Below are 27,503 nucleotides of genomic sequence, written 5' to 3'. Positions count from 1 at the left end.
CACTGCGGGGCCGACCGCCTCGTATCGGTGTTTTAAATAAAGCGGGCTTTTCAACAAGCAACGAATTTTGTATCGGCCCTCAGACACAGTTTGCCATTGGAAATAATTTGCCATACAATGGAATTAGATGACGATGTACCCAACGAAGACTTATCAACACTTAAGGATGAAATTTGCATGCTTAAGGACAAAATTGCCCACTTAGCAAGCCAGCTAGAAGAAAGTGAAAATGAAGCATTTACAGCTGCCGAGTTAGGCCAGCAACTTCTTGAGGAAAAGGCATCTTTAGAGGCGATCAGAGAGGAAGAAAGAATTAGCTTCACAGTAAAGTTAGAGGTGAACTTAAGTTCATTTTATTGTTTTGACTATTTAACTGACATAGATTGCTATAGATACTTGATAAAGATCTTTCTTAACATCGCTATTAGCATTTGCAGTGACATTGCAGGCGGCCATTATTAAGGTAGGTAAATGATGAATCCATATCTTATTGTTATAGTTATTGTTTGATATTTGATGTCGTTGTATTTTTATTATTATTTTGTGGAAATGTATGTTGTGGAATTTAAAATAAAATGAACCTGAACCTGAATATTTTTTATAAGAGCGACAAAGTAACAGATATACTAGTCCTTTTTTAGTATTGTTGTGCTTTATAGATAAGATTAGTATTTCTATAGATAAATATTGTTTTCGGTATATTCTTTGTTTTGCTGATATGTACGAATCATGTTATGTTTCAGGAGCTCATTCAAGAGAATTATAATCTGAGCGCCAAGCTTGAGTCTAAAGAAAAACTACTTGCCTCCCATTCACAAGAAAATGAAGAAAGTAGAAAGAAAAGACAAGAACTGGAGAAGCAGCAGCTAGAGTCTTCTTATGAGCGAAAGATAAGTGACTGGAAAGATGAATTGAAGAAAGAAAAGATGACACACGATGAGGAAGTCTCACAACTGAATTTGAAGATACAACAAAGCCAAGAAACTATTGAAAATTTACATGAGACAGTGGCTGCTTTAAGGAAACAGAATAAAGTTACTGATACAAAACTATCTGATCCAGATGAAATTCATGAACTGAAAATTGCATATGAGGCTTGCTACCAAACAAAGCTATCTTTGGAAGAGAATCTTAGTGAAATGATATGTGATAATGAAAGAAAAGGCCTCGATATTTCCAATTTAAGAGAAAGATTAAAAGAAATGAATGAAGAACTGACAGAGAAAACTAGGCAAAAAAATGACTGCTATCAGCATCTAGAGGTGAGTTCTTACAATTTTATGCAGGCCTCTTCGTAAAGATTTTAGCAGGTGATGGCTAGTTGTGTCCCTCAAAGCAATATTTTTATCGAGGTGTGCAATTCGAAACTTCTGGTAATATCAGGACTTTTCCATTGGATTGTTAGGCTTTGTGGTACCAAAGAATTGTATATCTCTTGACTATCAAGTGTTGTAGAACCCATAAAACATCTAAAAATTGCTTCCAGTAATGGTAACAGTGGTGACGCTAATTGATTCTTTCATCACACTCAACTGGCACAAATAGTTTTCAATTGTTTTACCATGCATATTGTGAAATGTGCTCCCCTGAATCATGAATGCTGTACTTTAAAAATGATTCCAGAAGCAACAAAACAATGTTTCTGATAGAAAAGTAAAATGCACACATTATTTCTACACCAGGTTGCAGTTATGTGCCTCAAATTAAAAGGCCTGTTTATGCTATTAGTACCCAAAGGCTTCCAAATTTTTGCACAATTATAAAGTTGAACATGTGAAACTGTTGTCAAAGAACATACGATATTTATTTGATTATGAGCTACCCTTATTGATAAGCCAACTATTTTTTATTGGTTACACAAAGCTTTTTCTTGTCATCTAATTCATCATTGTCAAAGTTCACCTTAACACTCTTCCTTTTGCCATCTTCTGTCACACTAGAATAAACTTCATCTTGACAACAGAAGGGAATATTGGATGGGTCAGGAATTTTGATAATTTTGATGAAGCTTAAAATAAGATGACAAATTGCATAATATTTTGAAGCCAGAAAAAATACATGCAGGCCCTTATATATAAGCTGCTTTTAAGTTACACGTAAAGCTGTTGAAAAGCTAAAGTCCATAGCTTATGATCAAATAGGGTTTGTGCTCACAAGCAGCTGAAACATGATAAAATCCTCACAAAGGCAATCCCTATTGCCTTCTAATAATAGGTGTTGATCTGCTATGTAAGGTTTCTAGTGTGCCCAGCAAAATTGGTTCTTGCACTGTTGGTTTTTGCCTGGACTTTTGCCTAATCCCTCAAAGGTCAAACAGTACTGCAGGACTCTTAACAATGGATTTGCCCCTGCTGTTTGTCCAAGTGAAAAAAGCTTGCCTTGATTTTAAGGTTTGAAAAAGATAATCCCATTTAACGTTGATACCCTGTCCCATAGTGTTATCAAGGACTTGACAAAAACAGGGTATTTTAGTTAAGAAAGACAAGGCAATTTTTTCAATCTTGTCATGAAGCTAAACAGAACAAAACAATGAAAAATTGTAGATAAAAATTTTCATATTTATGCAATGTATATTATGCAAATTGATTGCTATTTCTTGTTCTCTTTTAAAAACAATCTTTTTCACAGGATGCCAAAAACACAATTGCAGAATTGATGATAAAGGTTAGTCAACTAGAGATGGACTTAAAAAGCAGAGGGCATTCAAAGAAAGGGAATTCACTTTTTGGAGAGGTAAAACAAATAAAGTTCCAAAACATAAAAACAAAATCTGTCAAAATGACATTGTTCATTTGATATTGCATTTCCTTTTATTTTTCGAGATTTGGTTATATTTTTATTTGTTGATGTGTGAAATGGTTTAGAGACATTACTGGGTCATTCCATGTCAAATCATCAGACCCATGTAACCCATGGTCTTAGAATTTCTTGATTTTTTCACCACAAAGAGCCACTTTGGAGAAAACACCACATACCAAATTTCATCCTTATATCTCTTACGGTTGCGATTTTGTAGCCGTTTCAAAAGTGACCCATTTTAGCCAAATATGCCACACCCAGTTTACCAAGTGATGGGTGCGGCTTTCTATCAATAGCTGTAACTTTTCTATAGTTGTCAATATTTACTTGAAAATAATGTCAATTATTGATTTGATACTGTAGATTTCAAATATTGCATCAGAATTTGTCAATTCTCTAAGGTGAAGCAGATAGTCATATGTTAAAGGTTATCACTTGTTTTGAAAATATTCCCAACCGATGTATATAAATATTGAAAAAAAGTCCTGTAGCTGGAATCATAGCATTAGAAGCTTGCTATATTCTGAAAGTGTATTCTTTGGGCTATCAGAAAATGTTTAAGATTACAATTGCAATTGAAGTATTTTGAGTTAATTGCACCTTACAAAATGGGTATAATTTTGCAAGAATCGTGAGCAAAAAAAATTTCTATTTAAGGTAATATTGCATGAAATAAAAAATAGCTGCTAAAAACATTGAATCAATCATGATTTCACATTCAGAGACAACAAAGAATAATTAAAAATGATTCCTAGCCATGGACAAGCTGAGATACTGCTTTATTGTCACTGTAGCTGAAGCTCTAAGTTTGACCTGTAATTGTTTTGGATGAATCAGTTTTGCAAAGCATGTAAATGTGATACCCAGCATATGTATGATCTGCTTGATCATGTAAAGTTCTGAGTGGGTTCAGGTGGGTGCATGAAGTCATTTGAAAGTCCCCTTCATCTTCATTAATGTCATAGCAACCCACCAGTCATTGTCATATAGGCAAGCAACATACTTTATCGTTCGAGTCCAAATGCCATTCTCTCCCTTCTTAGAAAGAAAAGCAAAGTTTGCTGCAAAGTCTCTGTCATCAGAAAATTACTTGAAAGCAATCTTTTCATCTTAAAGTAGATAAAACTGGGGTGTAGCATGCAATTTTGCTTGTTCCAATGGGCTGACTGAATTTCATCTTAAGTGAAAAATTAATAGTTTTCGGCAAAGTCAGCCAAAAAACAAGAATCATCTTCATTTCTTCCTTTCACTTAAGGTATTTTGACTGCAATTGTGTAAGAAAAGAATGAGAGGTCAAAGCAACAATACACTTTACAAGCAGCTCAACAAAATAAGCAATACTCAAGAACCGTGTTACTATTTTTGATCTTCTAGTGTTATCACCTTGCTGAAATAAACATCACTATCATATAAGACCATGGGTTACAAATCTTAAAAATATCTGATGATTTGATATGGAATGACCCTACTGCTAACATAGAAAATAGCTTTGTTCAGAATGAGAAAAAAAGTGCATGTAAATGGTAATAAGGAGGGGAATCATCTGACCTGTGCTCATTAACTAGACAGCCTTTTTTTAATAGTTTTAATGCTGGTTTTCCCAATAGATGCTTAAAGTTGCTATAATTTTATCAGTTCTACCAGGGAGTGTTGTTTCCGTAGAGCCTGTTTATATTTGTGTATCCTAATGAAAACTGTTTGGATGCTTTTTATCAGTTCATGCTGTACCACAAAAATTTTAGCCTCACTGTTTGCAGTCTATGAACTTAAACTTAATTTTGTGATTGTGCATAAAAGATCAGTAGCTAGACAGATATTATCAAATATCAAACTAAAAGCTTCATGAAAATACACAAGACACTGGGAAGTGGATCATGGACAGAGAGGGCAGAAGTCTTGCAGAGCAGGGGGTGGTGACGTGCCAGGAAAATGGCAATACAATAGCAAAATAGACAAAATTTCTAGAGTTGGCAAAGACAAGGATCTTCCTTTGTGCTCAAATGTCATTGGGCATTGAGACTAAGCAAGGGTGGAAAGGATATTATGTTTGTTATTATGTTGGACCGCTGATTTTATTAAGTTTGTTATTTACCAGTTAATGTTTGCTGTGCACTTTTCATTTTTTATGCTGTTTGTTATCACATCAACATAAATATTTCTGCTCAGACCATTGTTTGTGCTGTCGGTCTTTTCCTACTTGTTCCAATTTTACCTTGCCATTCCAGCTTGAAGACAAACGAGTGGTAGCAGAGCAAAGGCTTGTTGTGTTCAAAGCAAAATATGAATCTCTTCAAAAGGCATATGCCATTGCAAAAAATGAGAACTTGAAAATGAAGGTAAAACGTGAGGCTTATTTTTAAAGCTGAAATAAAGCAATATGCTAGGGTTGTGTTTTATTTTGGTGTAGAGTTAAGCAAGGAAGCCACGTTTTGTTCATGATTTACTTCAAATATCAATGCAACATGTCACATCCTGTCAAAGCAGATTGGACTTATACTTGCAAATATTTCAAAAGCTACAAAATGAAGCTTACTTTTTATCAGTTGTGGTATGATGCTTGATGCTATATGTGAAGAGCTATATACGCTTTGGTGCACAGAACAGGAAGGTTCTAAGTTGCATCTCTGAGTTTCTCACTTAATGCTTCCATCCTCTAAGAGGTAAAGTTGTGACTCTCACTAATTGAGTAGTTACTATGACTGCTATATTTAATGCTTGTTATAAATGGCTTCTACAGCTAAATTCGTCATTCTTGGCAACTGGTGATACTTTTTGAGGTTATTACTTAGTGATAGATACAGGAAGTAAGTAAGTAATTTTGACAATTAGATATTTTTATTTTAAAGAATCAAGTGCTCTGTTTTCTGCAAACCCGTGGTGACCGTGCTGATCGCATGAGAATTGAGCACTTGGAACAAGCTCTCACTGCCAAAAGAACTGAATGTGCGATGTTGACAGCAAAGCTTAAAAGAGTCGAAGAACAAAACGTGAGTAATTGATTCTTTTTTCTGAGTGGATTTGAAGAATTTCCTTCACTAGTGTTGTCTGACTTCCTAATTGTTTCATTTTTCTTGTTTCTCAGTTTTGATTGATTTTTGTCCCTTGCTCAAGGTTACCAAACGGAAACAAATCAGTAAGGTGTAAGGTGGTGTATCAAAGTCAAAGCTATTCACTGTTATGAGGTTTCGATCAGTTTCACATGTAGTTGAACTGCTGGCTCGGTTGGCTGAGCTGCTGACCGATTCTTTCAGGGGCGGATCTAGGCGTTCGCACCGTTCGCACATGCGACAGTAAACGTTTAAAATAATATTAGGAATCCGTCTCAAAAGATTTTTCTCCTGAACATCAACTTTATTTAAGTTGAGCGCTTGATTCTAGCCTGGCCATACACAAAATCTTAAATCCAATCTCATACTCTATTCTCGATTTGATTCTATCTGATTCGAATCTCTAAGCATGCTGAATGAAAAACAACAGGGTACCAATGTAGTTAGATTAGGGTATTTCGGTGCACAGTGTGGTAAGTAGCACGCTCGCACCGATTCGCAAGCCAATCAAATCGCTAGATAGTGCGAGCTTCGGTGTACAGTATGTTTTTTAGTAAGGTCGCACCACTGGGCAAAGATTAATCCGTCCTCAGTATGTGCTTTGTACAGTTCTGTGCTTACCTGTACCTGGCATGGAGACGTTTTTCACTGGAGAAAAGGAATTTTGTGTTATGGAGTCGACGGGCTACATGTATAACGTAATTTGAAAGACAAAGTCTCTAGATTTTCAGTAGCATTCGACACGGGATACATTACATCCTCGATGGACTGGGGCGATATCTGCGATTTGGCTCTGGTGAAGAAATTGCGTTGGTGAAGAGATTAATTATGAAATTGTGGTCACAAGTGATATTTCCGACCACACCCTTGTGTGCGACAGTCTGAATACTTTCTGGATCCGCCCCTGGATTCTTTAGTCGATCAGTTTGTCTCATTATTGAGTAATGTCATTTTCTGAAGCAAGTCTCCTTTCTTGTCTTCAGGTCTTAAAAGCCAACGATGTTGTTAAAAAGGTCAAGGAAGATTTAAGTCTTTATCAGGGTCCTGAAACTTCAAAAGAATATGTCAGTTTATTACTGGTTAATGCAGAGGAATACAAGTAAGGAAAGTTTATTCTTGCAGTTAAATGCAGTGCCATTTTAAGAAAATCTGGATTGATGCATTGTCGATAAGCAAAACATGTAATAACATCGCTTTTGAAATATTTTATGCGGTCTGGCTTTTCCTTTCTTGATAGAACTCAATTGACATCTTTAAATGGTCTGCTCTAATCTTATATTACAGGCAAGAGATAGAGAATCTTCAAACAGAGATCGAGAAAATAAGACTTGCCTTGATCGCAAAGAACGACAAATTACAGGACACTCAGCGAAAGCTCTACACTGCAACTTTTTCATCCGAGAAACATAGAAACGAAAGTCTAAGGGCGAAGCTGAAATACGAAACAGGTAACATTGCACTGTGATCTGAAATCTTTAAAAAAACTACTAATTTTTGAACGATAGTTCAGTTGAGCAAGTTTTATCGACATCCGGTCAATAAATGTTTTACCCAGTGCCTTGCAAAATCTTTCTTGATTGGGCCAATTAAGTTTATCAGACAGAAATATTTGTATCCTTTGTCTGTTCTTTTGTTCTGATTTTAACCAAATTTTGGACCTTTTACACGATTTTCTCATTCATTTCTAGAGAAAGGTAAAACAACTGAACTGGAAAGTTTTTTGGAGAAACTTGGAATAGTTGACAGATCTGCAGTCTCAGAAAAGAATTGGGGAGAAATTATGAAGGAAAGGCAAGTGGTTCTTCCCAGGTATATGCAAACGGCAACAGCGAAGACAGAGGCTAGTCACAAGGCTAACAACAGTGTTAAGGAGGAGACTCCTGGTGAATGCGCAGCAGAAGAAGCTGCAAAGATGGAGGAGGAAGAGGACGTGTGGACTGAATGCGATCGAAAACGCCCTGTTTCAGAACTTAGTGCAGAGGAGCAAAGGCAAAAATGTATCCGTTTACTGCAGAAGACACTCCCAAAAGAACTTGCTGATCAGTACATCCAAAAGTATAAGACAGAAAAACAGGATTTTATAGAAAATGACAGTGTGCCAACAAAGAAGGGTAAAAAATTAAAGAAAACAACAAGAAAGGTGGTTAGAATTTGGCAGATTTATTGTGTTAAAAAGAGAAGGGGGGTAATATTTCTACTTCTATCCAAAACTCTCAGCCAGGAAGACGTGTCTTTAATCACAAGTCGCCTACTTGAGTTGTTCCTAGATATGCAGGATAGTGTATAGATAAAACTGGTCAGTACAGTAAAACCTCGTTATAACGTACTCGGTTATAGCGTACTTTCGGTTATTACGTACTGTTGTACTTGGTCCCGGAAAAAGGTCCGTACTTAACATTAAGAAAGTACCCCGCTTATAACGTACTCGTTTATAACGTACTTTCGGATATAGCGTATAGTTCCTGCAGTCAACAAAATTTGGATATTCAGAAATGCTTTTCAGGCTTCTTCTAACTGGGCCTATAACAATTTAGTTGAAAGTTTTGTATTCTAGTTACATTGTTTACAACTTGGTTATAATCACTTTTTCCTTACCCTGGTTATAACGTACTTCGGATAAAACGTACTTAATCCGCCGGTCCCTTAAAGTACGTTATAACCGGACTATACTGTAATCCAGAAACCGTAGAATCTGTCTGCATAGTGCAACACCGAATACTCTGCTGAATACGTTAGACATCACAATGACCATGTTTTTCTCTCATATCTGATTCCTAGAAATCCATACAGTAATTTTCTCTTGCCTGCGAAATTATCTTCCAATTTTGTTGTAATGGTCTTGAAATATTTCATACTATTTCCTTCCGGAAAAATTGAAAACAAACAAAATACAGCGACAGAAAAGTTGCATTTCAGCCCACAGCTTTTTGAATTCGCTCTTTTACGAATACCTTCCTAATTTTGCTTCTTAGTCAGTATACTTGTATATTTGGGATTATGTCTGCTTTTGCTCCTCGCTGTTAGGGATGGTTGCACCTTTCTCATTGGTTCCGCCTTTCTGCAAATCTGTTTCAGGATCAAAGGCTCATTTCTGTACTTTTTATGTATTCCACTTTTTAAGAAGCAATCTATTTGATTCGATTTAAAATCGAGGCATCGAGACTTGGAGTTTCTGCTTTTTCGAAGGAAAAATTTCTAACCATAGGGGCAATTTGTCCTTTTCTCTTCTTTTTTGTTTATGTAAATGCCTAGAAAAGTTTATCTTTCCCTTTTAGGTAAGTTTCAAAGACGAAGTTGATGAGTTTGGAGATGATCGGAAAAATCTGTCCGTCAAAGATGAAAATATAAACACTGAAAACATCGATTGTCAGGTGAATAATTTTAGCTAGTGTTTTTAAAAAACTTGCTTAATGGTAATTTGCAAGGAGTCGAATATTGTAGGGGGGTTTTTATTGAAATATTCTTTTTTGTTTCTAGAAATCTCAAGAGACGGTTTTGGGACGCAAATCTGACAAAGCAAAAGTCGTTGTTGCTGACTCTAATCAAGATGAAGCTTGTAAAGTCCAATAAAACTGGTTTCCAAATATGTTTTCGTTTGCATTTGGTATTTTCTTTCATTTGGCGCCACAATAATCACGTTTTGTTCACCATAATTACAAAAGGTGCTGTTGATTTTTATAAAATGGTAGATGTTTTGTCACTTAGTCGTACCTAAGCGAAATTAATGAATGTAGAATTATTCAGCCTTTTGTAAATAAGCAATTAATGCGAGGAGTAGCTTGTTTCATTTGCAATGTTCTGTTGTTCTTATTTCATGTATACACGGGTATAAACCAATCAACAGAGTTGTTAGAATTTGGGGGTACAGTAGACTGATATTACAACGTGTCCAAAGACGTGCGACAGCTAATGTCCGGTTTGGATGTCAAATTGTCTTCTCCTTCTTCACGTTTTGCAAAGTTTGATATTTAACTTTATATGGTATATATAATCCTTATTTAAATTGAATGTATGCTAATTTTACTTCAAACTTGCTTGTTAATTTGAACACCTCATGCTTCTTTATGGGAATCCATACAACTCGACGCGATTTTAATAATGATAAGTGACCTATGTCTAGACCTTCTGGATTCTTTCCCAGGTTTATGCATACTAGGAACTCATAGTTAACAAGCTACAATTCTTACTCGTGAGATTTACAACTATGCAGAATGTAGTACTTGCACTCATAAGAAGAGTTATATAAACTTGACACTAGAAAGTCAAGACTGTTTTACTATGCTTCCCTACTAAGCTAGTTGGCTCTGCATATAGACATACATATTCTCTATTTAAGCAGCTCTGATATCAACTCTAACGGTCGTATGCAGCTCTTTAGAGTAAGGAGCTCTCTAGAGTGAGCAGTTCTAAAGGCAAGTGTGCTTGGACCCCGATAGATCTATTACCTTCGAAGCGATGATTTTTTAATAAATTGTCCTTAGGTATCTAATTTTGGTTTTTATTTCGGCTGTCCCGTATAAATTTACCGTCTCGGAATTCTTCCTCCCTTTTGAGTTGTTTTTCCAACATCTGAACGATTTCAGCTGTCCTTCATCCTTTTGTTTTTAGTCTTGTTTGCCAAGACTGGCAACTTGTACCTGATAGAAATTCAGTTGGCATTGTTTGCTGTGTTAATCCAGCTTTGATCTGCCTGGGCTTCTGTTTTCTAGCTGATTTTAACAAATTGGAAATATCTTGATCGCTTTAGATAATTATTTGAAATCTGTTGTAGAAATTAGCACTGTTTAATTAGATGTGTTTAATTAGATGTGAATTAGAAGTGTTTCTTGGCTTTTGGTAGCCCGCTTCACAAAGAATGTAACGCAGGTTGGACTTTTGGCTACCATTTTTTTGCATCCAGAACAGACTTGCTATAATGGCAGCTCTCTTTGAAAGACGACAAAGCAGAGAGATGAAGGCGAACTTCAGTTGGCATCATCTGCAAAAATGGTGTTGCATGTTCTGTGCGATATCGGATTGATATATCGCATGGTCGATGAATATCGTATAAAAACTGCTTTATAAAAATACCTCAAAGTGATTTCAAAACATAAAAGTGATCATGCTAACAGAAACTTAAGGAAAGTAGCAAATATGTCTTCTGGGAAGTAGGTATAGTCGTTTTTTGGCGTCGGAAATTGGCAGACTTTTGTGAGCGGCATTCGGGAATCGACAACACCAGGATACGGAATTTGATGGTCGAAAATCGGGCTCAAAACGTAGCAGGAATTCAGGAACCATGGGACCTCTTTGAGATGTTTGAAATAGTATGTCGAATCATTCTGTCAAAAACTGTATGCTCTAACGTGTTAAATCAAAGAAAAAGAACAAAACTGGGAGAAACTTCGAAGAGAAATCGCGATTCAAATGTGTGACAGTTTATTTGTTTAGAAAATTTAAAGACCACAAATTTTTAATTGTTCAGCTATAAGGCCTTGCCGTAAAACACAGAATATGACCTCGGAAGTGCTTTTTGTAGAAGTAAATCAATGAAAGATTCTAAAATCTTCTTATTAATTTAGTCACCGCTGTAGAGTTTCTTCTTCCTGCTAATCTATGAACAATTGAAAACGGCGTAGTGGTATGTATCATCTACATATTTGGGTACTCAAATTGGATCTTTTAGATTTTAAACGCACCTTCCTAGACATCTAGCAAAAATTGTCTTTACAAAGAAATTGACAGCCAGACAAGGACGAAGATCACTTTTATAATCAGTGAATTGCCGCTAGTTTATTGTTACCAGTTAATGGGCGCCAGGTGATTACCGCCATCTGTTCGCTGTTGCCCGTTTGCCATCTGCCATTCGCCGCCTTTGAATTGCTGCGAAGACTGCAAGGCAGCAAATAACATGGTCATGAATCATATGTTTCGTATTCTCCCTGTTTACAATATTCTCGATGCAAGCTTCTTTGATGACAGTAGAAATTGCCGGAACATATTGCTTGAAAAACGATGTTCGGCTGGAAAGTGGAACACACTGTCGATAACTTACCATTAAAATCGATTTTCCTGTTTGATATCAAAGACAAATAGTTTTGAATGAAAGAAGCAAAAAACGAACATCTGCTGGAATATAAATACATTTTACTTTAAGTTGATAAAAGATTTTCTTTAGAAGCTACGACAGTTGTTTGCTTTCAACAAGACTTTGATATCAAATTTATTTTGCTTTGTTTACTCCCAAAACTTGTTTACTCTTTACCTTTAGCTGTGATAGGATTAACACATTCAAACAAATGCTATGTTTGCACATCAACTTTATAAATGAACGCCAAGGAGAAAGGCGCCCTGTGTTGTCGCCAGAAATCACTGGGAAGCACAAACGAGGTAAGATTTCTATAATGCTTGCTATAATGCTTTCTATAATGCTTTCTATAATGCTTTCTATAATGCTGTATGATTTCTGTGAAGGAGGTAAGATTTTTATGATACGATTGCAGGGAGAGGCACTATAATTTACGCAGTTTTTCATATGTTCATCATTTTCAAGCTTTCCCTCGCATTTTCCCTCATAATTTTTTCTTCATAACTGTCGCGGTAATTCGGTTTCCCATTTGCCATAAGTTGTATGGCCTTTTTGGACCAATACATTTAAATTGTTATATGGACTATTTGCTTTTCATTAGTCATCTTCCAAGAAGAACAAAATCAAATTAAAAACTAAACCAACATAGCAACAACGTGTCCAACGTAAAATGTTCAATCGTAGACTGTGGCAAATTTTCTTGTCCTCCATAGGCATGATTGCTTTTTGTACATTCAACAACTCCAAGTGTGTCTGTGCTAAAAAGTTTCAATGAAATGTTTGGATGGATTACTGTGTTGAATCTACCTTTTCCCAATATTTCCCCAAAACATTTGTTCCCAAAAACATCAGTCATAGGCTTTCAACGCTCCTCTTTCACCTCCTTTACAAATATGAAATATCAAGGAACATCACTAAATTTTCTTAGCCTGTATGTCATTCTTATTTCATAAACCCCATTATATTTTACAGGTGCTCTGAAGAAAAGTTAAAAGAAGAAGATTAAAATAAGGAGAAGCAAAAGCTGCTGTTACAACACAAAATGATTTGCTTTAAAATAATATCTATCGTCGTTGTTTTTGCTGTGTTTTACACAGGTACTTCTTCAGACATACGTAGTCATCTTAGGGATGCACATATATGGGTGTACACAGAGGAACGCACTAATGTGTCTGTCGATAGATTCAGCCCACAGAATGTTTTTAATGGAGGAGATTCTTTATCCCAGTCGGTGTTAACATTTAATCTTATTAACTGTATCTCCCAAGAACAGATGCCACTTTAATCAGCAACATTGTCTGGAGGCAACTTCATTCATTCCATAGTCACAAAATGGCAAGCCCGTAGCCAAAATTTCGTAACCCCAAGTAAAGCTCGATTTAAGTTTGTGCCTATGCTTTGTGTGCTCAGAAATAAAAAAAATTATTTCATTACTTTACAACTTGATCTTTAAAAATTTTGCCCTCAAAAACTTTTAAAACCTTAGCACATTTCTTTAGATTTTTAAATGGAATTTTAAAGTAAAACTTAATTACAAGAAATGTGGTATGATTTGAATTTTTGGTCCACATCAAAAAACTAGAGTTGTATCTTCTTTCTAAGTTTTATTTCTAAGTTTATAATCGTAGTTGAATTTTCTTTTTTAGCAACCAAGAAAGCCTTTGCGGATGACTGCTCTAACCAGTTTCAAGCCAAAGGTTGTTTCGCAAACCTCCAGACGAAAGTTGAATCGGATCTGCTGATAAGTGACAGAGATGGTTCATCTGGACACAGAGTCGACTGGGCGAACTTCCCTGCTTACTTGGAAGGGTATGACTTAAAAGCATGATTTCAAATTATAAAAGTAAAATTTTTATAAAGAAGCGTCTTCAAGTGTCTGTTATTTACAAGCAAGATGCTAGTTTAAATGCTTTAAAAATAGTTTTGAAAAACAGAAGCATAACATACTCAAGTATTTTTTCTTCATTCAAGAGTAATGTAAAATTATGCCCAATTTGAAAGTTGGTGCAAATTGTAAGTAGTTTGTGAGTAAGAGTAAATCCTTTTAGACTTTGAGGAATATTGGACAAAATGTACTTTACTATCGCACGATTCTGGATTTCCATGTTATTTTGACGATTCTAACTTATGTTCCTAGCACCTAGGAACACCACGTACAATATAAACTACCCTAGGTCAGTGGTGCGCTCAAAATCCCGGTTCGTGATCAATAGGTCCCTTGAATCGTGTAACACTGTATTAATCAGTTTTATATCCGCATTGCCGTCATTTTAGGTTACGTGTTACCCACAAATCAACGATCTCAGGGACAATTGGCTTCGAATTCTTCTCCATAGGTTGGCTTGCCGTTGCCAAAAAGCGGCACAAGAGAAAGGATTAACCTTGTTTGGACTGGAGTTTTGGGGAGAATGTTGGGGATATACTGCACTCGAGGAAGATATATTTAGCTCTTCAGCAGGAAAATGCTACAACACACAATTCAAAGAATGCAATGTCACCTCTGATAAACTTTGCATTGGTAGTGAACGCATGGCCCTTGTATACGAAAATTTGGGTAGGTTTAGAATGATTATTGATCTCAGCTTTACTTTCATACAAATGATTACCATTTTTGATTGATTTTTTACGGTATGTGTTTACACTCCCCCTTTCATAATTTTAAAGCAAACTGACCTAATTCAAAGGCGCACCTAAGCTTGTTTCCTTGCGTACTGCAGCTAATACTACAGCAATCATTGTTTACTTGCTACACAAGATCCAATGTGTTGCTTCATTTAGGAAGCTGAAATTTGTAAACGTTTGTTTGTAATGGGTGAACATAGCTAATGATAAACCTTTGTGAAGATCAAACAGCTCTTGTTTGCTGCTTTTCCCAACAATTCCTTGCTAATTTTGTCTGTTTCTTGGGATTATTTTTACAGCTCCGTCAAATTATCCGAAAAAAAGCTGCACCTCTGTCACTTATGAGCTCGGCTACTACTACCTCAACGCATCGCTGCCGTTTGCCCCTGGAAGCAAGTACTGCAGAGTGGTCATTCCCACCTCCATAGACGAATACCGAGGAAATTACGTCATCAGGGCACACATGTACAATAAGCGTGACGCTGATGATAAAGACTCTGGTAGCGGGGGCCTCCTGTTCAACGTTCAAGACATTGATAACTTTCAGTTTGTTTATATCAGGTACGGGGGCAAATTCGCGTTTCATCGATGCCAGCTATAGAATGTGAAAAATGCAAAGCCATTTATAACCAGTAGCGTTTTGATAAAATCATTTCACAAAGAACTGGAGACACAAACTCAATATGACGCATGGGGGTCTGGCCCCTAATCTGACTTCAATTTCTTACATTCTCTCCTGGCAGTTCCAAACACACAGCTCGAACCAGTACGCGTCCACAGCAAGCATACGATACGACATCAAGAGGGGGGGGGGGGGGGGTAAAAAAGTGGAGAAAATGCCGGTCATGTGATGCTTTTAAAGGCAATTTAAGCATAATTCTAAGTTGAATGATTATCAAAGCTCCTTTTCGACATTGAGAAGGACGGTTACTTTGAGGCAGTTGAAACTCAAATGCATTTCTTCCTTCCGAACCAATATTTGAATTTTATAAGCAGTTTTTTCATTTGTCTCCCACCTTTACTTCAAGCAATATTTTAACATAGCATAATATATTGAAATTTGTCTTTTAACCAACCCGTTTGTCGCTCCATCAAGAAACATATCTTGAATGCATTTTGTTCTTTTTCTACAGATTCAATAAAGAGTTTCCTTGCTTCGAATATGGAGTGGTGCGTGATGGAAAAACTGATCTTTGGAATTTTAATCAAGGCTCCTGCATCCACGCTTTGAGGCCAAATGAATGGGTTACCGTTATGATACATATGAATTTTGAAGGAGCCTCGTTCGCAGTAAACAACCAATACATTGCGCTGCTGCCAAGCGTGCTGCCCAAGAGAGCAAAAGGGGGATTGGTGACAGTAAATGGACAGCACAATCAGATCACATTCACGAAGTACTTTGCTTCTGTTTACAACTTTACAGACATTTTAGCAGCAGGGAACAAGGGATGAAAGCTGATAACGCAAAATTATTTCTTGTATTACATTAGAAACATTTGACAAGAAGATGTTTTAATGAATATTTTGCTGAGTATACTGGACAGAAACACATTGGCCAGACGAATGTTGCGTTTATTTCTTAATTTATGAAAACCGGTAATACATTTAATCTGTTTCCACTGTTCATGATCTAACGTTGATGTTTAATGAAATGTTTGAATCGTCTCCGCCAGTTCTCGGCAGGGCCAATTTTTTTTCGTCCAAATCTGATGAGAAAATGTTTGGGGAAGGGTAATATTTTGGCAACATACTTGTAATGCTATGATTTTCGAACTGTCTTTACGTAACCAAAAGTTAGTTGTAGGCTTTCCTTTTAGGTAAAATTTGCGTTCCATGTTAGTAAAAGGACGTTTTCTGGTGTAAAAAGGTCGTTTAAGAAAGAGGAGGAGAAGATGGGGTGTAAGAAACATGCATAATAATTTATGATAAACTGATGCTAACAAACGATCCGGAAGAGGTTTGGAAGAAGCTTATCTATAGGATAATATGAGTCATTGCAAAAAGTCTGAGCGTAAATCGATTAACAGTTTTTGACAAGGTATAGTTTCAAGGGGAGGAGGAATTTGAAAAATCTGAGACACGATTTCTGCTGTCTGCGCTTTCTGTTGATATAAGTCGAATTTTGTTACCCCAAACGGAAGAGTGCAAACAAGTTTTTAAGGTGGTACACTCATTTAAGCAATAAATTTGCCTGGTAAGAAACATTTTACGATATTTGCCAGTTATAGGTACATTAGCAGTGCAAAAAAGTGTGTTAATGGCAAATTGTGTTATTTCTCATGCCGTGAAGATTTCAGTAATTATTTCCATCACAATCATTCTAGGTTCTTGGATATAAGTTTATATTGTGTTTAAAGTTCTTACGGAAACTTTTTTGCAAAATAAACTTGACAGGTTTGCGAAATAAGATAGATTTCAATGAAAGCAAACAGGTTATTAAGTTTATGTGTAATGTCTTAACTTTTAATGAATTAAAAAGAAAATTTGCAAGCTTGCCACTTTAACAGGTAAGGTAAGGTTAGGTAAGAAAAAGTAAGGAGACCTGCTGAATCTTTCGAGCAAATGAGCAATCATGATCTCAAGCAAAACGGCTGCTGGCTGAAAATAAAATCCATTTTTCATTTCAAAAATCACTCTCAACAGTCAAATTATCTTGAAAATTTGTATTTAAACGATGATGTATTTACAATTTATTATGATGTCAAAGCATCTTAGAGACTTTCAGAAATCTTCAAGCTGACCGAAAAGTTCGGGTAAATGTTCGTTTATAGAGCAATTACCATCTGTTGTGATAAAACGACATATTTTCAGAGGCATATTAAAAAATTCTCTATTAAGTTGATAAATAAATTGCATTTTCTTCTGTGAAGCACTTTGCTTAAAGACTATGAATATCTAAATAAACGAAACATTTCTTTAGCTTGGTTTTACTTATATAAACTGCTTATCAATTCAAGCTGAGAAATTCTAATTTCCCTTGAAAAGCTATGTACAAGAAAAATAATACAAAATTGACGAAATGTTAGGTTTCAACTTTTCATAGGTGTTTCAAAGTTTTGTAAGATCGCAATATTTTAATCAAGAGCTTAGTCAAGATTACAATATCCTTATTAAGAATACAATGTTCTAATTAAGAATACAATGTTCTAATACCATTGCAATGTCTGGAGTAAACTGACAGTTTCCCATAAACACAGCAGTAAATTGAGATGCCTTGATTAAATATAATCAAAAGACATTCTATCGTAAAGTATCTTGCTGAAAACGTATCTTACGTAACGTCTCTAATCTTTAACTCTTCAAACGTTGAAATGGCAAGACTGTGACAATATTTTCTAATTGTATGTGAAGGCCAAATCTGAGACTGTCAAAATCAGTAGTTTTTCTTTGAAATCTTGGAAAAGGATCCAGGACAAAGGATGGAGAGAGAAAACCAAAAAAATATCACTTTTCTGGTTGATCGATCTTATACTGGTGTAGTTGGATTTGGTATTATTTGGTGCTGGATCTATTCATTTAGTCTATGGCATGGGAATCTTTGAAGGAATCAAGAACGAAGCCATCATTTAGTGCCCAACCTCCAATTTCTCTCTCTTACTGTCGGATAAAGGACTCGTGCCTGAAAAAAAAACATTTATGTAAATTTCCAAATATTTCCAATACTTTGAATAGCACCAACTTTATTTTACGCGCAATGGAAAACAAAACCTTTTCCAAAAATGCTGCAGAATCTTATTCAGAGCAAGCAAATTTTTGCTTTATATTTACTAAAATAAAGCCACATTAGAGACTGAAAGGCAGCAACAAATACAGGTACAAATAATCAATGTTTGATCATGGATTTGATGCAGTTTATTTTCACCACGTTTTTTATAAGAAACTCGACGAGAGGTTAACAAATTAAAGGGGATATGAAAGACCTTTTGCAAACAGCAGTTAAGAATCACAGAAAGGCGAAACAATTTGTGCTTTGAAATATCTATATGGTAAATCACGCGGTTAACGAACTGAGAGACTTAAAATCAGGTTGAAAGAACCCACGTGAATGTCAAGATATACTAAGAGTATCCTCTTATTGTCACCATTACATTTATTATACAAAACTTCAAACATAACTGAAGGACTTCGAAACAAACTCGGTTTCGAGGCAGTTTGAAAAAGGTTCCAAATATCGTCCAGCCATTGCTCGTTTTTCACCAAAAATTCTGAGATTATCATTTTTGTTATTTCTTTGGTAGCTTGCAAACCTCTTCATCGGCTGTCTTGGAAATTTGGTAGACCTTGTAACTTACCCACCGAAATGCTAAACGAAGTGGTTGGTAATGCTAGGGAAATGCTAAGAAAGGGCCTATAGATAAGTTCTAAGAAGGGAAAGGGAGGAGGGATTAGGAAGTGGGAGAGGTAGTGAGAGAGGAAATATCAAGCTTATTTTTCTTTTGTTTTGAATAATAACAGATTGCAAGAGTTCGTTTTTTATCTATTCTACCAGGTTATCAATCTGCTAAGTTACAAGTTTGCGATGAGGCTTAGAAAGGAAGATAATATATAACTATGAACAACAAAACAACTGTTTCACCTTTGAAAAGTCCAAATCATGGCTCCGCTCAAAATAATTTCAAATCCAATAAACACAAGAGCGACTGCACAAATCACAATCTCGATTCGTAAGCTAAAGAGAAAAGAAAAGATGAACTTAGCATTGAAGTTGAAAAGTTTTGAAAAAGAAAAACTCTTATTTTCACAGGCAATTTCTTTTGCAACTTGTGTCGCAACGGCTGCCTGAAGTAGGACTCTATTCTACTTTCTGTAATAAGTGTTAGTATTTCGATAGGCACTGCACCGCGTAACATCGTTTTTCGCAACTTGCAACACAATCGTATCTTTGGCGGAAACGCAGTTTAAGGTTCTGATTGAAAAATAGCTCCAAAGACAATACATGCTTTCATGAATCATTGCAAGTTGCAGAAATCATTGCTGCGTGTAACACCCCTTACAAAAACGCTTCGCAATCCCTTCATTTACCATTGCAATACAAGTTGCCGGGAAAAATTGCCTCGTGTAATGCTAGTTTTATTGTGGTAGAGAGAAGAGCAAGGTGTGACTTGACGGGGGCAAGATGCAAGGGGCTTGTGATAAAAAAGTTCTCTATTCTAAACAAAACCCAAAAAAATTAACGATAATTACAGTCAGGTTTACAACACGTTAAAACTGTTTTCTGAATTTTACTTTGCGCAAAGGTATTTCGAAGGTAAATGATTGACCAAAGTTCTAACAATGTTAGACTAGTCCTTATACAAAAAGAAAAAAACACTTACACATATGTTTGCCAAAGAATTAAATACAATTGACAGAAAATGACAGGAACTGCCAAAAAAATTGAGTAGATAAGAGATATCTTTCTCTCTGCCAAATTTCCTTTGTAGCCTAGAATAAAAACGACAAATTGAGAACAGGCAGTGGTTAATATAACTTACTTCTTTGATATCTTTATTCTAAAAGTTAAACAACACTTTAGCTTATGGAAACAGGAGCATTTATAATGAACACAAGTGGAAAACTTTGAGAATAATTTCTTTTATATTCTATGGAACAAAAAGTTATCCACAATTATTTGAATGTCATTATATTTAACTTAAATCCTATTCTATTTGCATATTTTCAAATTTTTAAATATATTGTTCTTCTTTGTGTATAAAGAATTTATCCATACACAAGAATACATAAACGTTTGTTTCAAAAATGCAGATTTAAACAAAAGGATTGAAAGAAAGATTTTACCAAAAAACAGCCTGAGGCTTTCCAAAGCAGCCAACAGAAACAGCAAAATGATTTCCAGAGCTAAAATTCCACCTTGATTTGGAAAAGGCAGGATACTTCCTAAAGGGTAGAAAGAGTCAGCTAAATATATCTATTGGATAATATTTAGCCCTTGTATGTTAAGTCACTCAAAAAAGCACAAAAATCAGGCTTGTAGCCAGGGGGCCTCACAGACACATAAGGTTAAATGTTAGTTTTGTGTACTTTCCTAGAAATCATTCACACATGCAATTTTCCATTTTTAAGAAATTCGCTAAACCGGTTAGCCTAACAACTAATCTTGGGTCCTCTCTACAAACTACATATAATACAATTTTTCAAAAAAGTGTACTTTAAGTTTCCAAAAAGCCTAGTAACAATTTTGTTTAAAGTAAAATTTAAGTATTTAAATCTGAAACGTCAAGAAAATGCTGATTCACTTTTCTCTTGAAAATTTTCATTTTTCAGTTTTGATCTGGGCACATACAAGTTTTTGTGTGATGAACTTCTCGTCAATTGCTGTTTAAAGACTCATTGCTAACAATGGGCCTTTGAGAGCATGGTGACGGTCCAAACAATACAGTAATTTTCTACGGATTAACCAAAATTGATTTTAGACAACAGTCTAAAAATGCATTATGGGATGCTTATGTAGCATAATGGCTCAATGTTAGCAATGAGTCTTTAATCTGATTTTGATGAGTCAACAAATCAGTCATATATATTAGAGCTCGTCCATTTAGAGCTTTGTAGGCTACTATGGCTGTTTTGAAGTTAATTCTTCATTGAATGGGCAACTACTCAAGTTTCTTAAACAGTGGACCTGAATGCTCTATTTTGGAGCTTCAACAGTGAGGATATCTTCGTAGAAGACCCCCAAACCACACTGTCGTAATCAAAATACACTTGCATGAAATTCTGGTAGAACAATTTTCTTGTATCAAATGGCAGGTAAGACTTGATCCTACGAAATAGAGCAAGGTTGCGACTGACAGTATTGCACCTGTTTTTAACTTGATCGTTCCATGTAAGATCCTGGTGAATAATAACTCCAAGGAGCTCTTGTTTGTGAATCTTAATAAATGGCTGCTCATTCATTTTAATCTCAATTGCTTGATCTTCTTAGTTTCTTTTCAGCTTTCGAACGTTTTTGCTGTGTCGTGACCAGAAGAGACTTTGTTTTTTCTACATTGACAGCCATCTTGTTTCGTTGCACCATGTTGTGATTTGTCTAGCAGATGTGTACAACTCTGTTTCAATCCCTTTGATAGTCTTGCCAGAAACTGATCTAGTGCTATTATCTGCATACATCTCTAATGTACCTTCTTTCCTTTCTAATAGTATGTCATTCATGAACAAGATAAATAATAGTGGTCCTAAAATTGAGGCTTGTGGTACCCCTGACTTCACAACCTTGGGATCTGAGATGTTATTTTCAAAAGCAACCCTTTGCTACGTTTGTTCAAATACGAAGTGAACCGTTCAAGTGTTTTACTGCAGAATGATATAGTTTTAGCTTTTCCAATAGTAATTTATGATTGAGAAGATCAAACGCTTTTCTCAAATCAAGCAGAATAACACCTGTCATGAGGCCATCGTTAATAGACAACCATGGGGTTGTTAGATTGAGAAGAGCAGTTTCACATGAGTGCATTGCTCTGAAGCCTGACTGAGCTACGTAAAGGAGCCCATGTGTGTCCAGGTATGTGTAGAAATGACCCTGACATGTTTTTCATTTATTTAACTTAGCAGTGGAAGGACTGAAATTGGTTGAAAATTCCCAAAATCATGGAGGGGGCCAAACTTGTGTACTAGAGTGACTTTTGCAGTTTTCCAAACGTCTGGGAAAATACTAGATGTAAAACTTTTGTTCATGATTTTGGTAACAGATTGAACGATCTTGGGAGCTGCTGCCTTTAACAAATTGTGCCTGATTATAGGCTGATGACAACATAGTCATTGTGCAACAACAAGCGCTCTTCTTGATTAAAAAGGCTTATAAAAGACCAATGAAAAGCAAAGCAACAAAGAAAAACAGTTTATATAGACAGTACCAGCGATGCTATTTTATTTCATGCATTAATAGTTATGCCTCAATTCATGTTTTCAAAGCAAAATCAATCGCAACAATAATAATAACTTTAGGATATTAATTTCAGCAAAATATTGATCTTTCTCCACATATAAAATCTTTCTCCTAAACAAACTTCAGCAAATAAATAGCAGTATTTACCTTTATATATATAAAGGAGAAGTTCGCAAACCCAGAAAAAGATGAAATAATAAACATTCAGAAACATCAAGACCTGCAGTGGTAAGGAGGAAAGCTGTGCTATCTGTCAAGGACTTCTTCTAAACATGTTGTTTATATGTATTTTACACATAATGATCTTTATCACAGGAATCTTACTGATCTATATCATCTAACAAGGTTTCTTAATGATCAGAAAGATAAATTCGTTTGAAAAACAAAACAATGCCAATGAACAATTCCCAGAAAGCGAAAATCATAAAGTAGAAATCTTTTCTAGTAAAACACAAGATCTCAAGATGGCAAAAACCTAAAACTTCTAGCAAAATAGCAGTTGGTGATTTCTTGCCTGCATATGAAATTGCTATAGTAAAAAATAATATTGAAAACATCAGAAAATACCAGGATTTGATAATATAGGGAACATTGGTGAGAAATGTAAATTTTTTAAATCCCAAAAAATGCTCCCTGAGCATGGAGATGGCAGAGGCTAAACGCTAAGGGGGGCTTAGTATGGGTCTTGTCTGAAAACTGATGTTTCATTGAGATTAAATTGCCTACCTCCCCAGCCCCTTTGTCTCTTATGTCTACGTCCCTGAGATATGAATAAAGAAAGGTTAAATCCTGCAATGAGTGTCTAAGTTTGATAGCTTTTGAAAAGTGGCTACCTACTTTTTGAATTGAAACAAACATCTGATGAATTCAAAACAGAATACCTAAAATCTATTTGCATAGGATAAGGCTAGCAACTACAAATAACAATTGAACTTTCTCATCATTTTTCAAAGGATACATCAACAACAACCTTTCGCCCTAAAATGAATACAAATAATTTATCAATTGATTGTTAACAAGAAAACTAACAAGTGGTGTCATCAGAAGAAGGGGGCTGGGAGGCCTGGAGCCCTTCAATAATTGTCAAACTGTAGTATATTTTCTTCATAATAGTGTAATTAATAGGGAATAATACAATAGGCAGACATGATTGTCATTCCAACGACACTGTTGCGCTGTATGGAATGAAAAAAAAATTATGTTTGTTTTATTTAGCAAGGCTGGAAAACTTGCATATTCTTGCAGTGGTGTTTGACATCTTGTGCTCGCACCTAGGGCCTCTAAAGACGCTTCCACTTGCAGGTCGCGGCTGATAATGTGGCATTGGTCGCAGTGACGCGTTGGCAAAATCATACATGTTTTCAACCTGGTCATTAGGACTGATTCTTTACATAAAGAGTGAAGGAGAATAATGCTTGGTTACTCTATAAAAACTCATAAGTCAGTTCAGGACATTGTTTTATTACTTTTAGGAGGATAATAATTGTTATAAAGTTTTTTTTTCATAAAAATGGGGAGAGGGTCTATAAAAGTGATGTACTACAGAGACATGAGACATCAAGTTTATGGAAAGGAGAAATTTGAAATGTTGTTACGCAGACTTGATCTGGTTTGGAATATTAATAATATTTGCACAGCATCACAGATTCCAGGGTGGAATACATGCAAAGCACACCGTATTACGCCAATAAATAATAGAAATATAATGGAAAATCGTTCTACATCCTTGATGGCGGCACTTGATTTTTGTGGAAATCTTTTTCATTCAATATATCTTCAATGAAGCGAACAAACAACAAATAATTTGTTTTCATGCACAAACCTTGTTGCCTAGCATTTCCAGCATCAGCGTTCATACTTCTAACGGAGTAGCTCAAACATATACGAACTGTAACGTGTTTCTTACAAGAATAACGAATTTGAAGTCGGCCATCTTTTGCTAGGAAAACAAAAATTGCACTGGGAAACAAGCGTTATCAGTTACCTCCTCCGCAGATCACAACGCAGTGAGCCCAGTCTCGTCTTTCTGAGTCTCGGAACACTAACGTAGGTATTCAAAGGCAAATTCAGGCACCCCCTCTCCCCCTAGAAACAATGTTGATTTGCTATAGAAAGAACAAAGAGGCTATGGAGTATGCTTTTTTTTGTGACTTGTTTGATATTTTTCTTCACTTTCAGCATTGTTTTGGGGGAAAGGGAGACGGAATTAGTAGTAAAAACAAATGAAAAATAGAAAAGCACAGCGCTAACTGTTGGGTGTTCCAAGTAATTTTGGCAGTGATTGTACACAGGGTGCAGCATCTTTTGGTTTTTTTAATTCTATCAACATTCCTGTCAACATTTTTGTTGGAGTCCATAGAGCATTCTTATTACCAAACATATAGAGCTATGTTTCTATGAAAATGGCTTTGAAAAAAGCAAGCATTTGAGTAAACTAAAGCATATCGTCTGGCACTCTTCAGAGTTTAAAACGTCAGAACATAGATCAAAAAGTATAGGAAATATTTCCTCTACGCTAGGAAATATATATACCCAGTTGTGGATCGAAATAGGCCAATCAGAAACACGAGCCCATGACTGTAGAGGTTGACCAATCAGTGCCGCTTGCCTATTGAGAATGTTACCACCAATGGAGTCCTAAGGTGAAAACGAACTCCTTTTGTCTACACAACAGCAGTTTTCTTCGTGCTTATGTAGATAGATTCTAAAACTGCTAGATGGAACGACCATCGAAACGACGAAAATAGTGTGTCCTAATAAAACCTAAAAACATTAAGGATGTATAACGTATTACGATTATGAATAAGCTATAATTTTTAAGGATGAATGAATCTATCTATCAATACTATTAATGCATATTAACCAAATAAATTGTTATTATACACAGGTTTGTTAAACGTTATATATAATGTGATGCACAATGGAGCATTATAGGCAAAGTATTTTGTAGTTTAAAGTATTTTGTACATTATTTTTTATCAACATTTATAACCTCAACTCAAGTGCAGTTTTCAGGTTTCAGATCTAACTATTGCAAAGTTAAAAAGAAAATTCATGGCTTATGTAAATTGTTTTGCAAACAACAAACATTTATTTGCTGATGCTCTCAGTATGTTCCTTATATAATACCAATTTTACCCTCATACCTATTTAGTTTTTTAGCAATCATATTTGAAATTTACCTAATTGCTAGATAAATCAGCAGCTAAATTGGCACCCTAGTTCTTGGAATCTCTGACTTTAATTGCCAAAGAAGACCCTTTTTTTAATTCTATGTCTTAGATAGGATTAAAATTTATACCCCTTTCTCAGAGAAATAGCGGACAAGCATGAGGTACAAAAATGACTAAAGTGCAGGCGCCGGGTTCCTTGGTCTCAGGCGAAGTACGATTAAGACATAACATAAGGTTACATTTTTACGTTAAATTTCTCTAAATGTTTGCCTTCATCTAACGTAATTCGGCACATTTCATCACAGTTCAGGCTCTACAATTTCCACGACATATGAAAACCGCAAAACTTGTTTCATCTTAATTCATCATGATTTAACGTCTTATGTCGGGAGAAACAGTTTTTTTTATTTCTTCAGATGAATTATGATATATTAGGATTATTTACGATAGGCGATAACTTGGTCGGTTTTCATACAACGGAAATACAGTAATCATAGTTGATCGTAGACACTGAGCTACGATAAAATACGTTATATGAAAACTAGCATTAAGTTTAGAAAACAGTGGAGTTTAAAGATTTCGAGAACGCGGGTGAATACTTTTAATAAAGATTTAACCCGACTAAAATTCATTACTTATTTTCAATTTTAGCAGTTTTGAGCTTCAATATCCAACTATATTTTTATGAAAAATAAAGTATGCAAATATGATTTAACAGGAAACTAATTTATGTCTAAAACAGGTATCCAGTTAAAGGTGAACTGACACGCAAAATTAACTTGACCTCAAATGAAAGCATGTCGAGCAAAAATACCTGGTACATTATTATTTTTTTAATATTCAACACAGTTTTCGAGTTATTGAGCGTCAAAGTTAGCAACCGAACATTTCCCGAGCACGGACGAGTTTGCCCGAGCCTTCCGCATAATCGTGACGTCACAAACACCATGTTCACATCACTTGAACAACACGGCAGTCTGGAGGGTGGTACTTTCATGACTTTGCGGATGAGCATCGATACATTAATTGAGTAGGTTTTGGCTCCATTCTGACAATGTGATTGGAAAACAGATTATGACTTCTTTACAAACCTTTCATAACAAGATTTGCAAGAATATCGTATTATTCAACGCGTTTGAGGCCCTTCCTCCGTCTTGCAGGACCCAGTGTGTGACGGGCCAACATATCGAATAATGGTAGCGATAAAATTGGCAGGATTTTTTATTTTCTGGAAACCTAAGTAAAATACTTATATTTTGTTAAATACGGCTGCTGTTTGACTTATTTATCAGGGCTTCCCCCCTCCCCCCAAAAGTTAATCTCTGGTCTTTGATCCTGGTTAACTTCAATATACGCAGTAAAGATTTCGAATTAAAGTCGCTCATTTTCGGCATATTTGTTATTCAATCACATGAAAGATTTTCAGGGGTTATGCACCTGGTACGATCGCTTCGCTATTTGCAGGATAACAACTTAGTAAAATTTTCAACTCCGAGGCCGCTGCCCTCCTGTAACTCGAGTGAACCGATGAGTTTGCAAACCCAAAATAAAATAACGTTCATGATTTATATGGATGTATATCAAAGTAATAATATATTGAATTTATTCGAAAAAGAAGCTAGATTCATGATAAAATGAAAAGATTCTTACATTCGTCCGCATGATTGACTTCAGAATTGAGAATTTCTTCGAGCAGCTAAAAGTGCCTATTCCTTCCAAAGATAAATTCCCTCCTAATATAACGCAGTACCAGCCAGCACATATCCTTCGTACATTTCATTAGCCTCGAATTTTCATGAGTCTTGGACCAAAGGCTACGTATATCTCCTCGAATAGTAACTGAACAAGGTGAACTGAACTGTCCAGTCCATGCGTGATTTCCATTCAAGGAATCAAAACATGGTGTTTGTGAC

General features: G+C 35.7%; 3 protein-coding genes across 5 annotated transcripts; 2 read left to right on the top strand and 1 right to left on the bottom strand.

The window, feature by feature from the left end:
• Nucleotides 1–31: 31 nt before the first annotated feature.
• Nucleotides 32–9,620, top strand: LOC135686044 (protein Spindly). The gene is made up of 10 exons (XM_065202192.2): nucleotides 32–336; nucleotides 744–1,262; nucleotides 2,629–2,733; nucleotides 5,025–5,135; nucleotides 5,646–5,786; nucleotides 6,830–6,945; nucleotides 7,131–7,294; nucleotides 7,535–7,986; nucleotides 9,122–9,217; nucleotides 9,324–9,620. The coding sequence occupies exons 1-10, from the start codon at nucleotides 118–120 to the stop codon at nucleotides 9,414–9,416; spliced, it is 2,016 nt and encodes a 671-aa protein (XP_065058264.2). The 5' UTR covers nucleotides 32–117; the 3' UTR covers nucleotides 9,417–9,620.
• A 2,084-nt stretch (nucleotides 9,621–11,704) lies between these two features.
• On the top strand, nucleotides 11,705–16,207 carry LOC135686045 (putative skeletal organic matrix protein 7). Its single transcript, XM_065202193.2, has 6 exons — nucleotides 11,705–12,215; nucleotides 12,886–13,010; nucleotides 13,560–13,722; nucleotides 14,250–14,467; nucleotides 14,835–15,096; nucleotides 15,669–16,207. The coding sequence occupies exons 2-6, from the start codon at nucleotides 12,956–12,958 to the stop codon at nucleotides 15,985–15,987; spliced, it is 1,017 nt and encodes a 338-aa protein (XP_065058265.2). The 5' UTR covers nucleotides 11,705–12,215; nucleotides 12,886–12,955; the 3' UTR covers nucleotides 15,988–16,207.
• A 1,350-nt stretch (nucleotides 16,208–17,557) lies between these two features.
• Nucleotides 17,558–24,478, bottom strand: LOC135686046 (transmembrane protein 216). Of its 3 annotated transcripts, XM_065202195.2 has the most exons (7): nucleotides 24,240–24,442; nucleotides 23,376–23,395; nucleotides 22,565–22,658; nucleotides 20,314–20,412; nucleotides 19,851–19,959; nucleotides 19,112–19,204; nucleotides 17,558–18,154 (listed from the first exon to the last, which is right to left on the bottom strand). In XM_065202195.2, the coding sequence occupies exons 1-7, from the start codon at nucleotides 24,271–24,273 to the stop codon at nucleotides 18,130–18,132; spliced, it is 474 nt and encodes a 157-aa protein (XP_065058267.1). In that variant the 5' UTR covers nucleotides 24,274–24,442; the 3' UTR covers nucleotides 17,558–18,129. The 3 variants fall into 3 exon arrangements, with proteins under 3 accessions (XP_065058267.1, XP_088964960.1, XP_065058268.2); XM_089108834.1 differs by lacking the exons at nucleotides 22,565–22,658; nucleotides 23,376–23,395 and having other exon boundaries at nucleotides 24,240–24,478; XM_065202196.2 differs by lacking the exons at nucleotides 22,565–22,658; nucleotides 23,376–23,395; nucleotides 24,240–24,442 and adding an exon at nucleotides 21,335–22,556.
• Between the last annotated feature and the right edge of the window lie 3,025 nt (nucleotides 24,479–27,503).

This window comes from Rhopilema esculentum, chromosome 6 (genome assembly GCF_057945365.1).
Source record: "Rhopilema esculentum isolate cy_ngs chromosome 6, ASM5794536v1, whole genome shotgun sequence".
In the NCBI taxonomy this organism is placed as follows: Eukaryota; Metazoa; Cnidaria; class Scyphozoa; order Rhizostomeae; family Rhizostomatidae; genus Rhopilema; species Rhopilema esculentum.
Note: the sequence above shows the minus strand (reverse complement) of the source record. Positions and strands in the feature narration are given on the sequence as shown.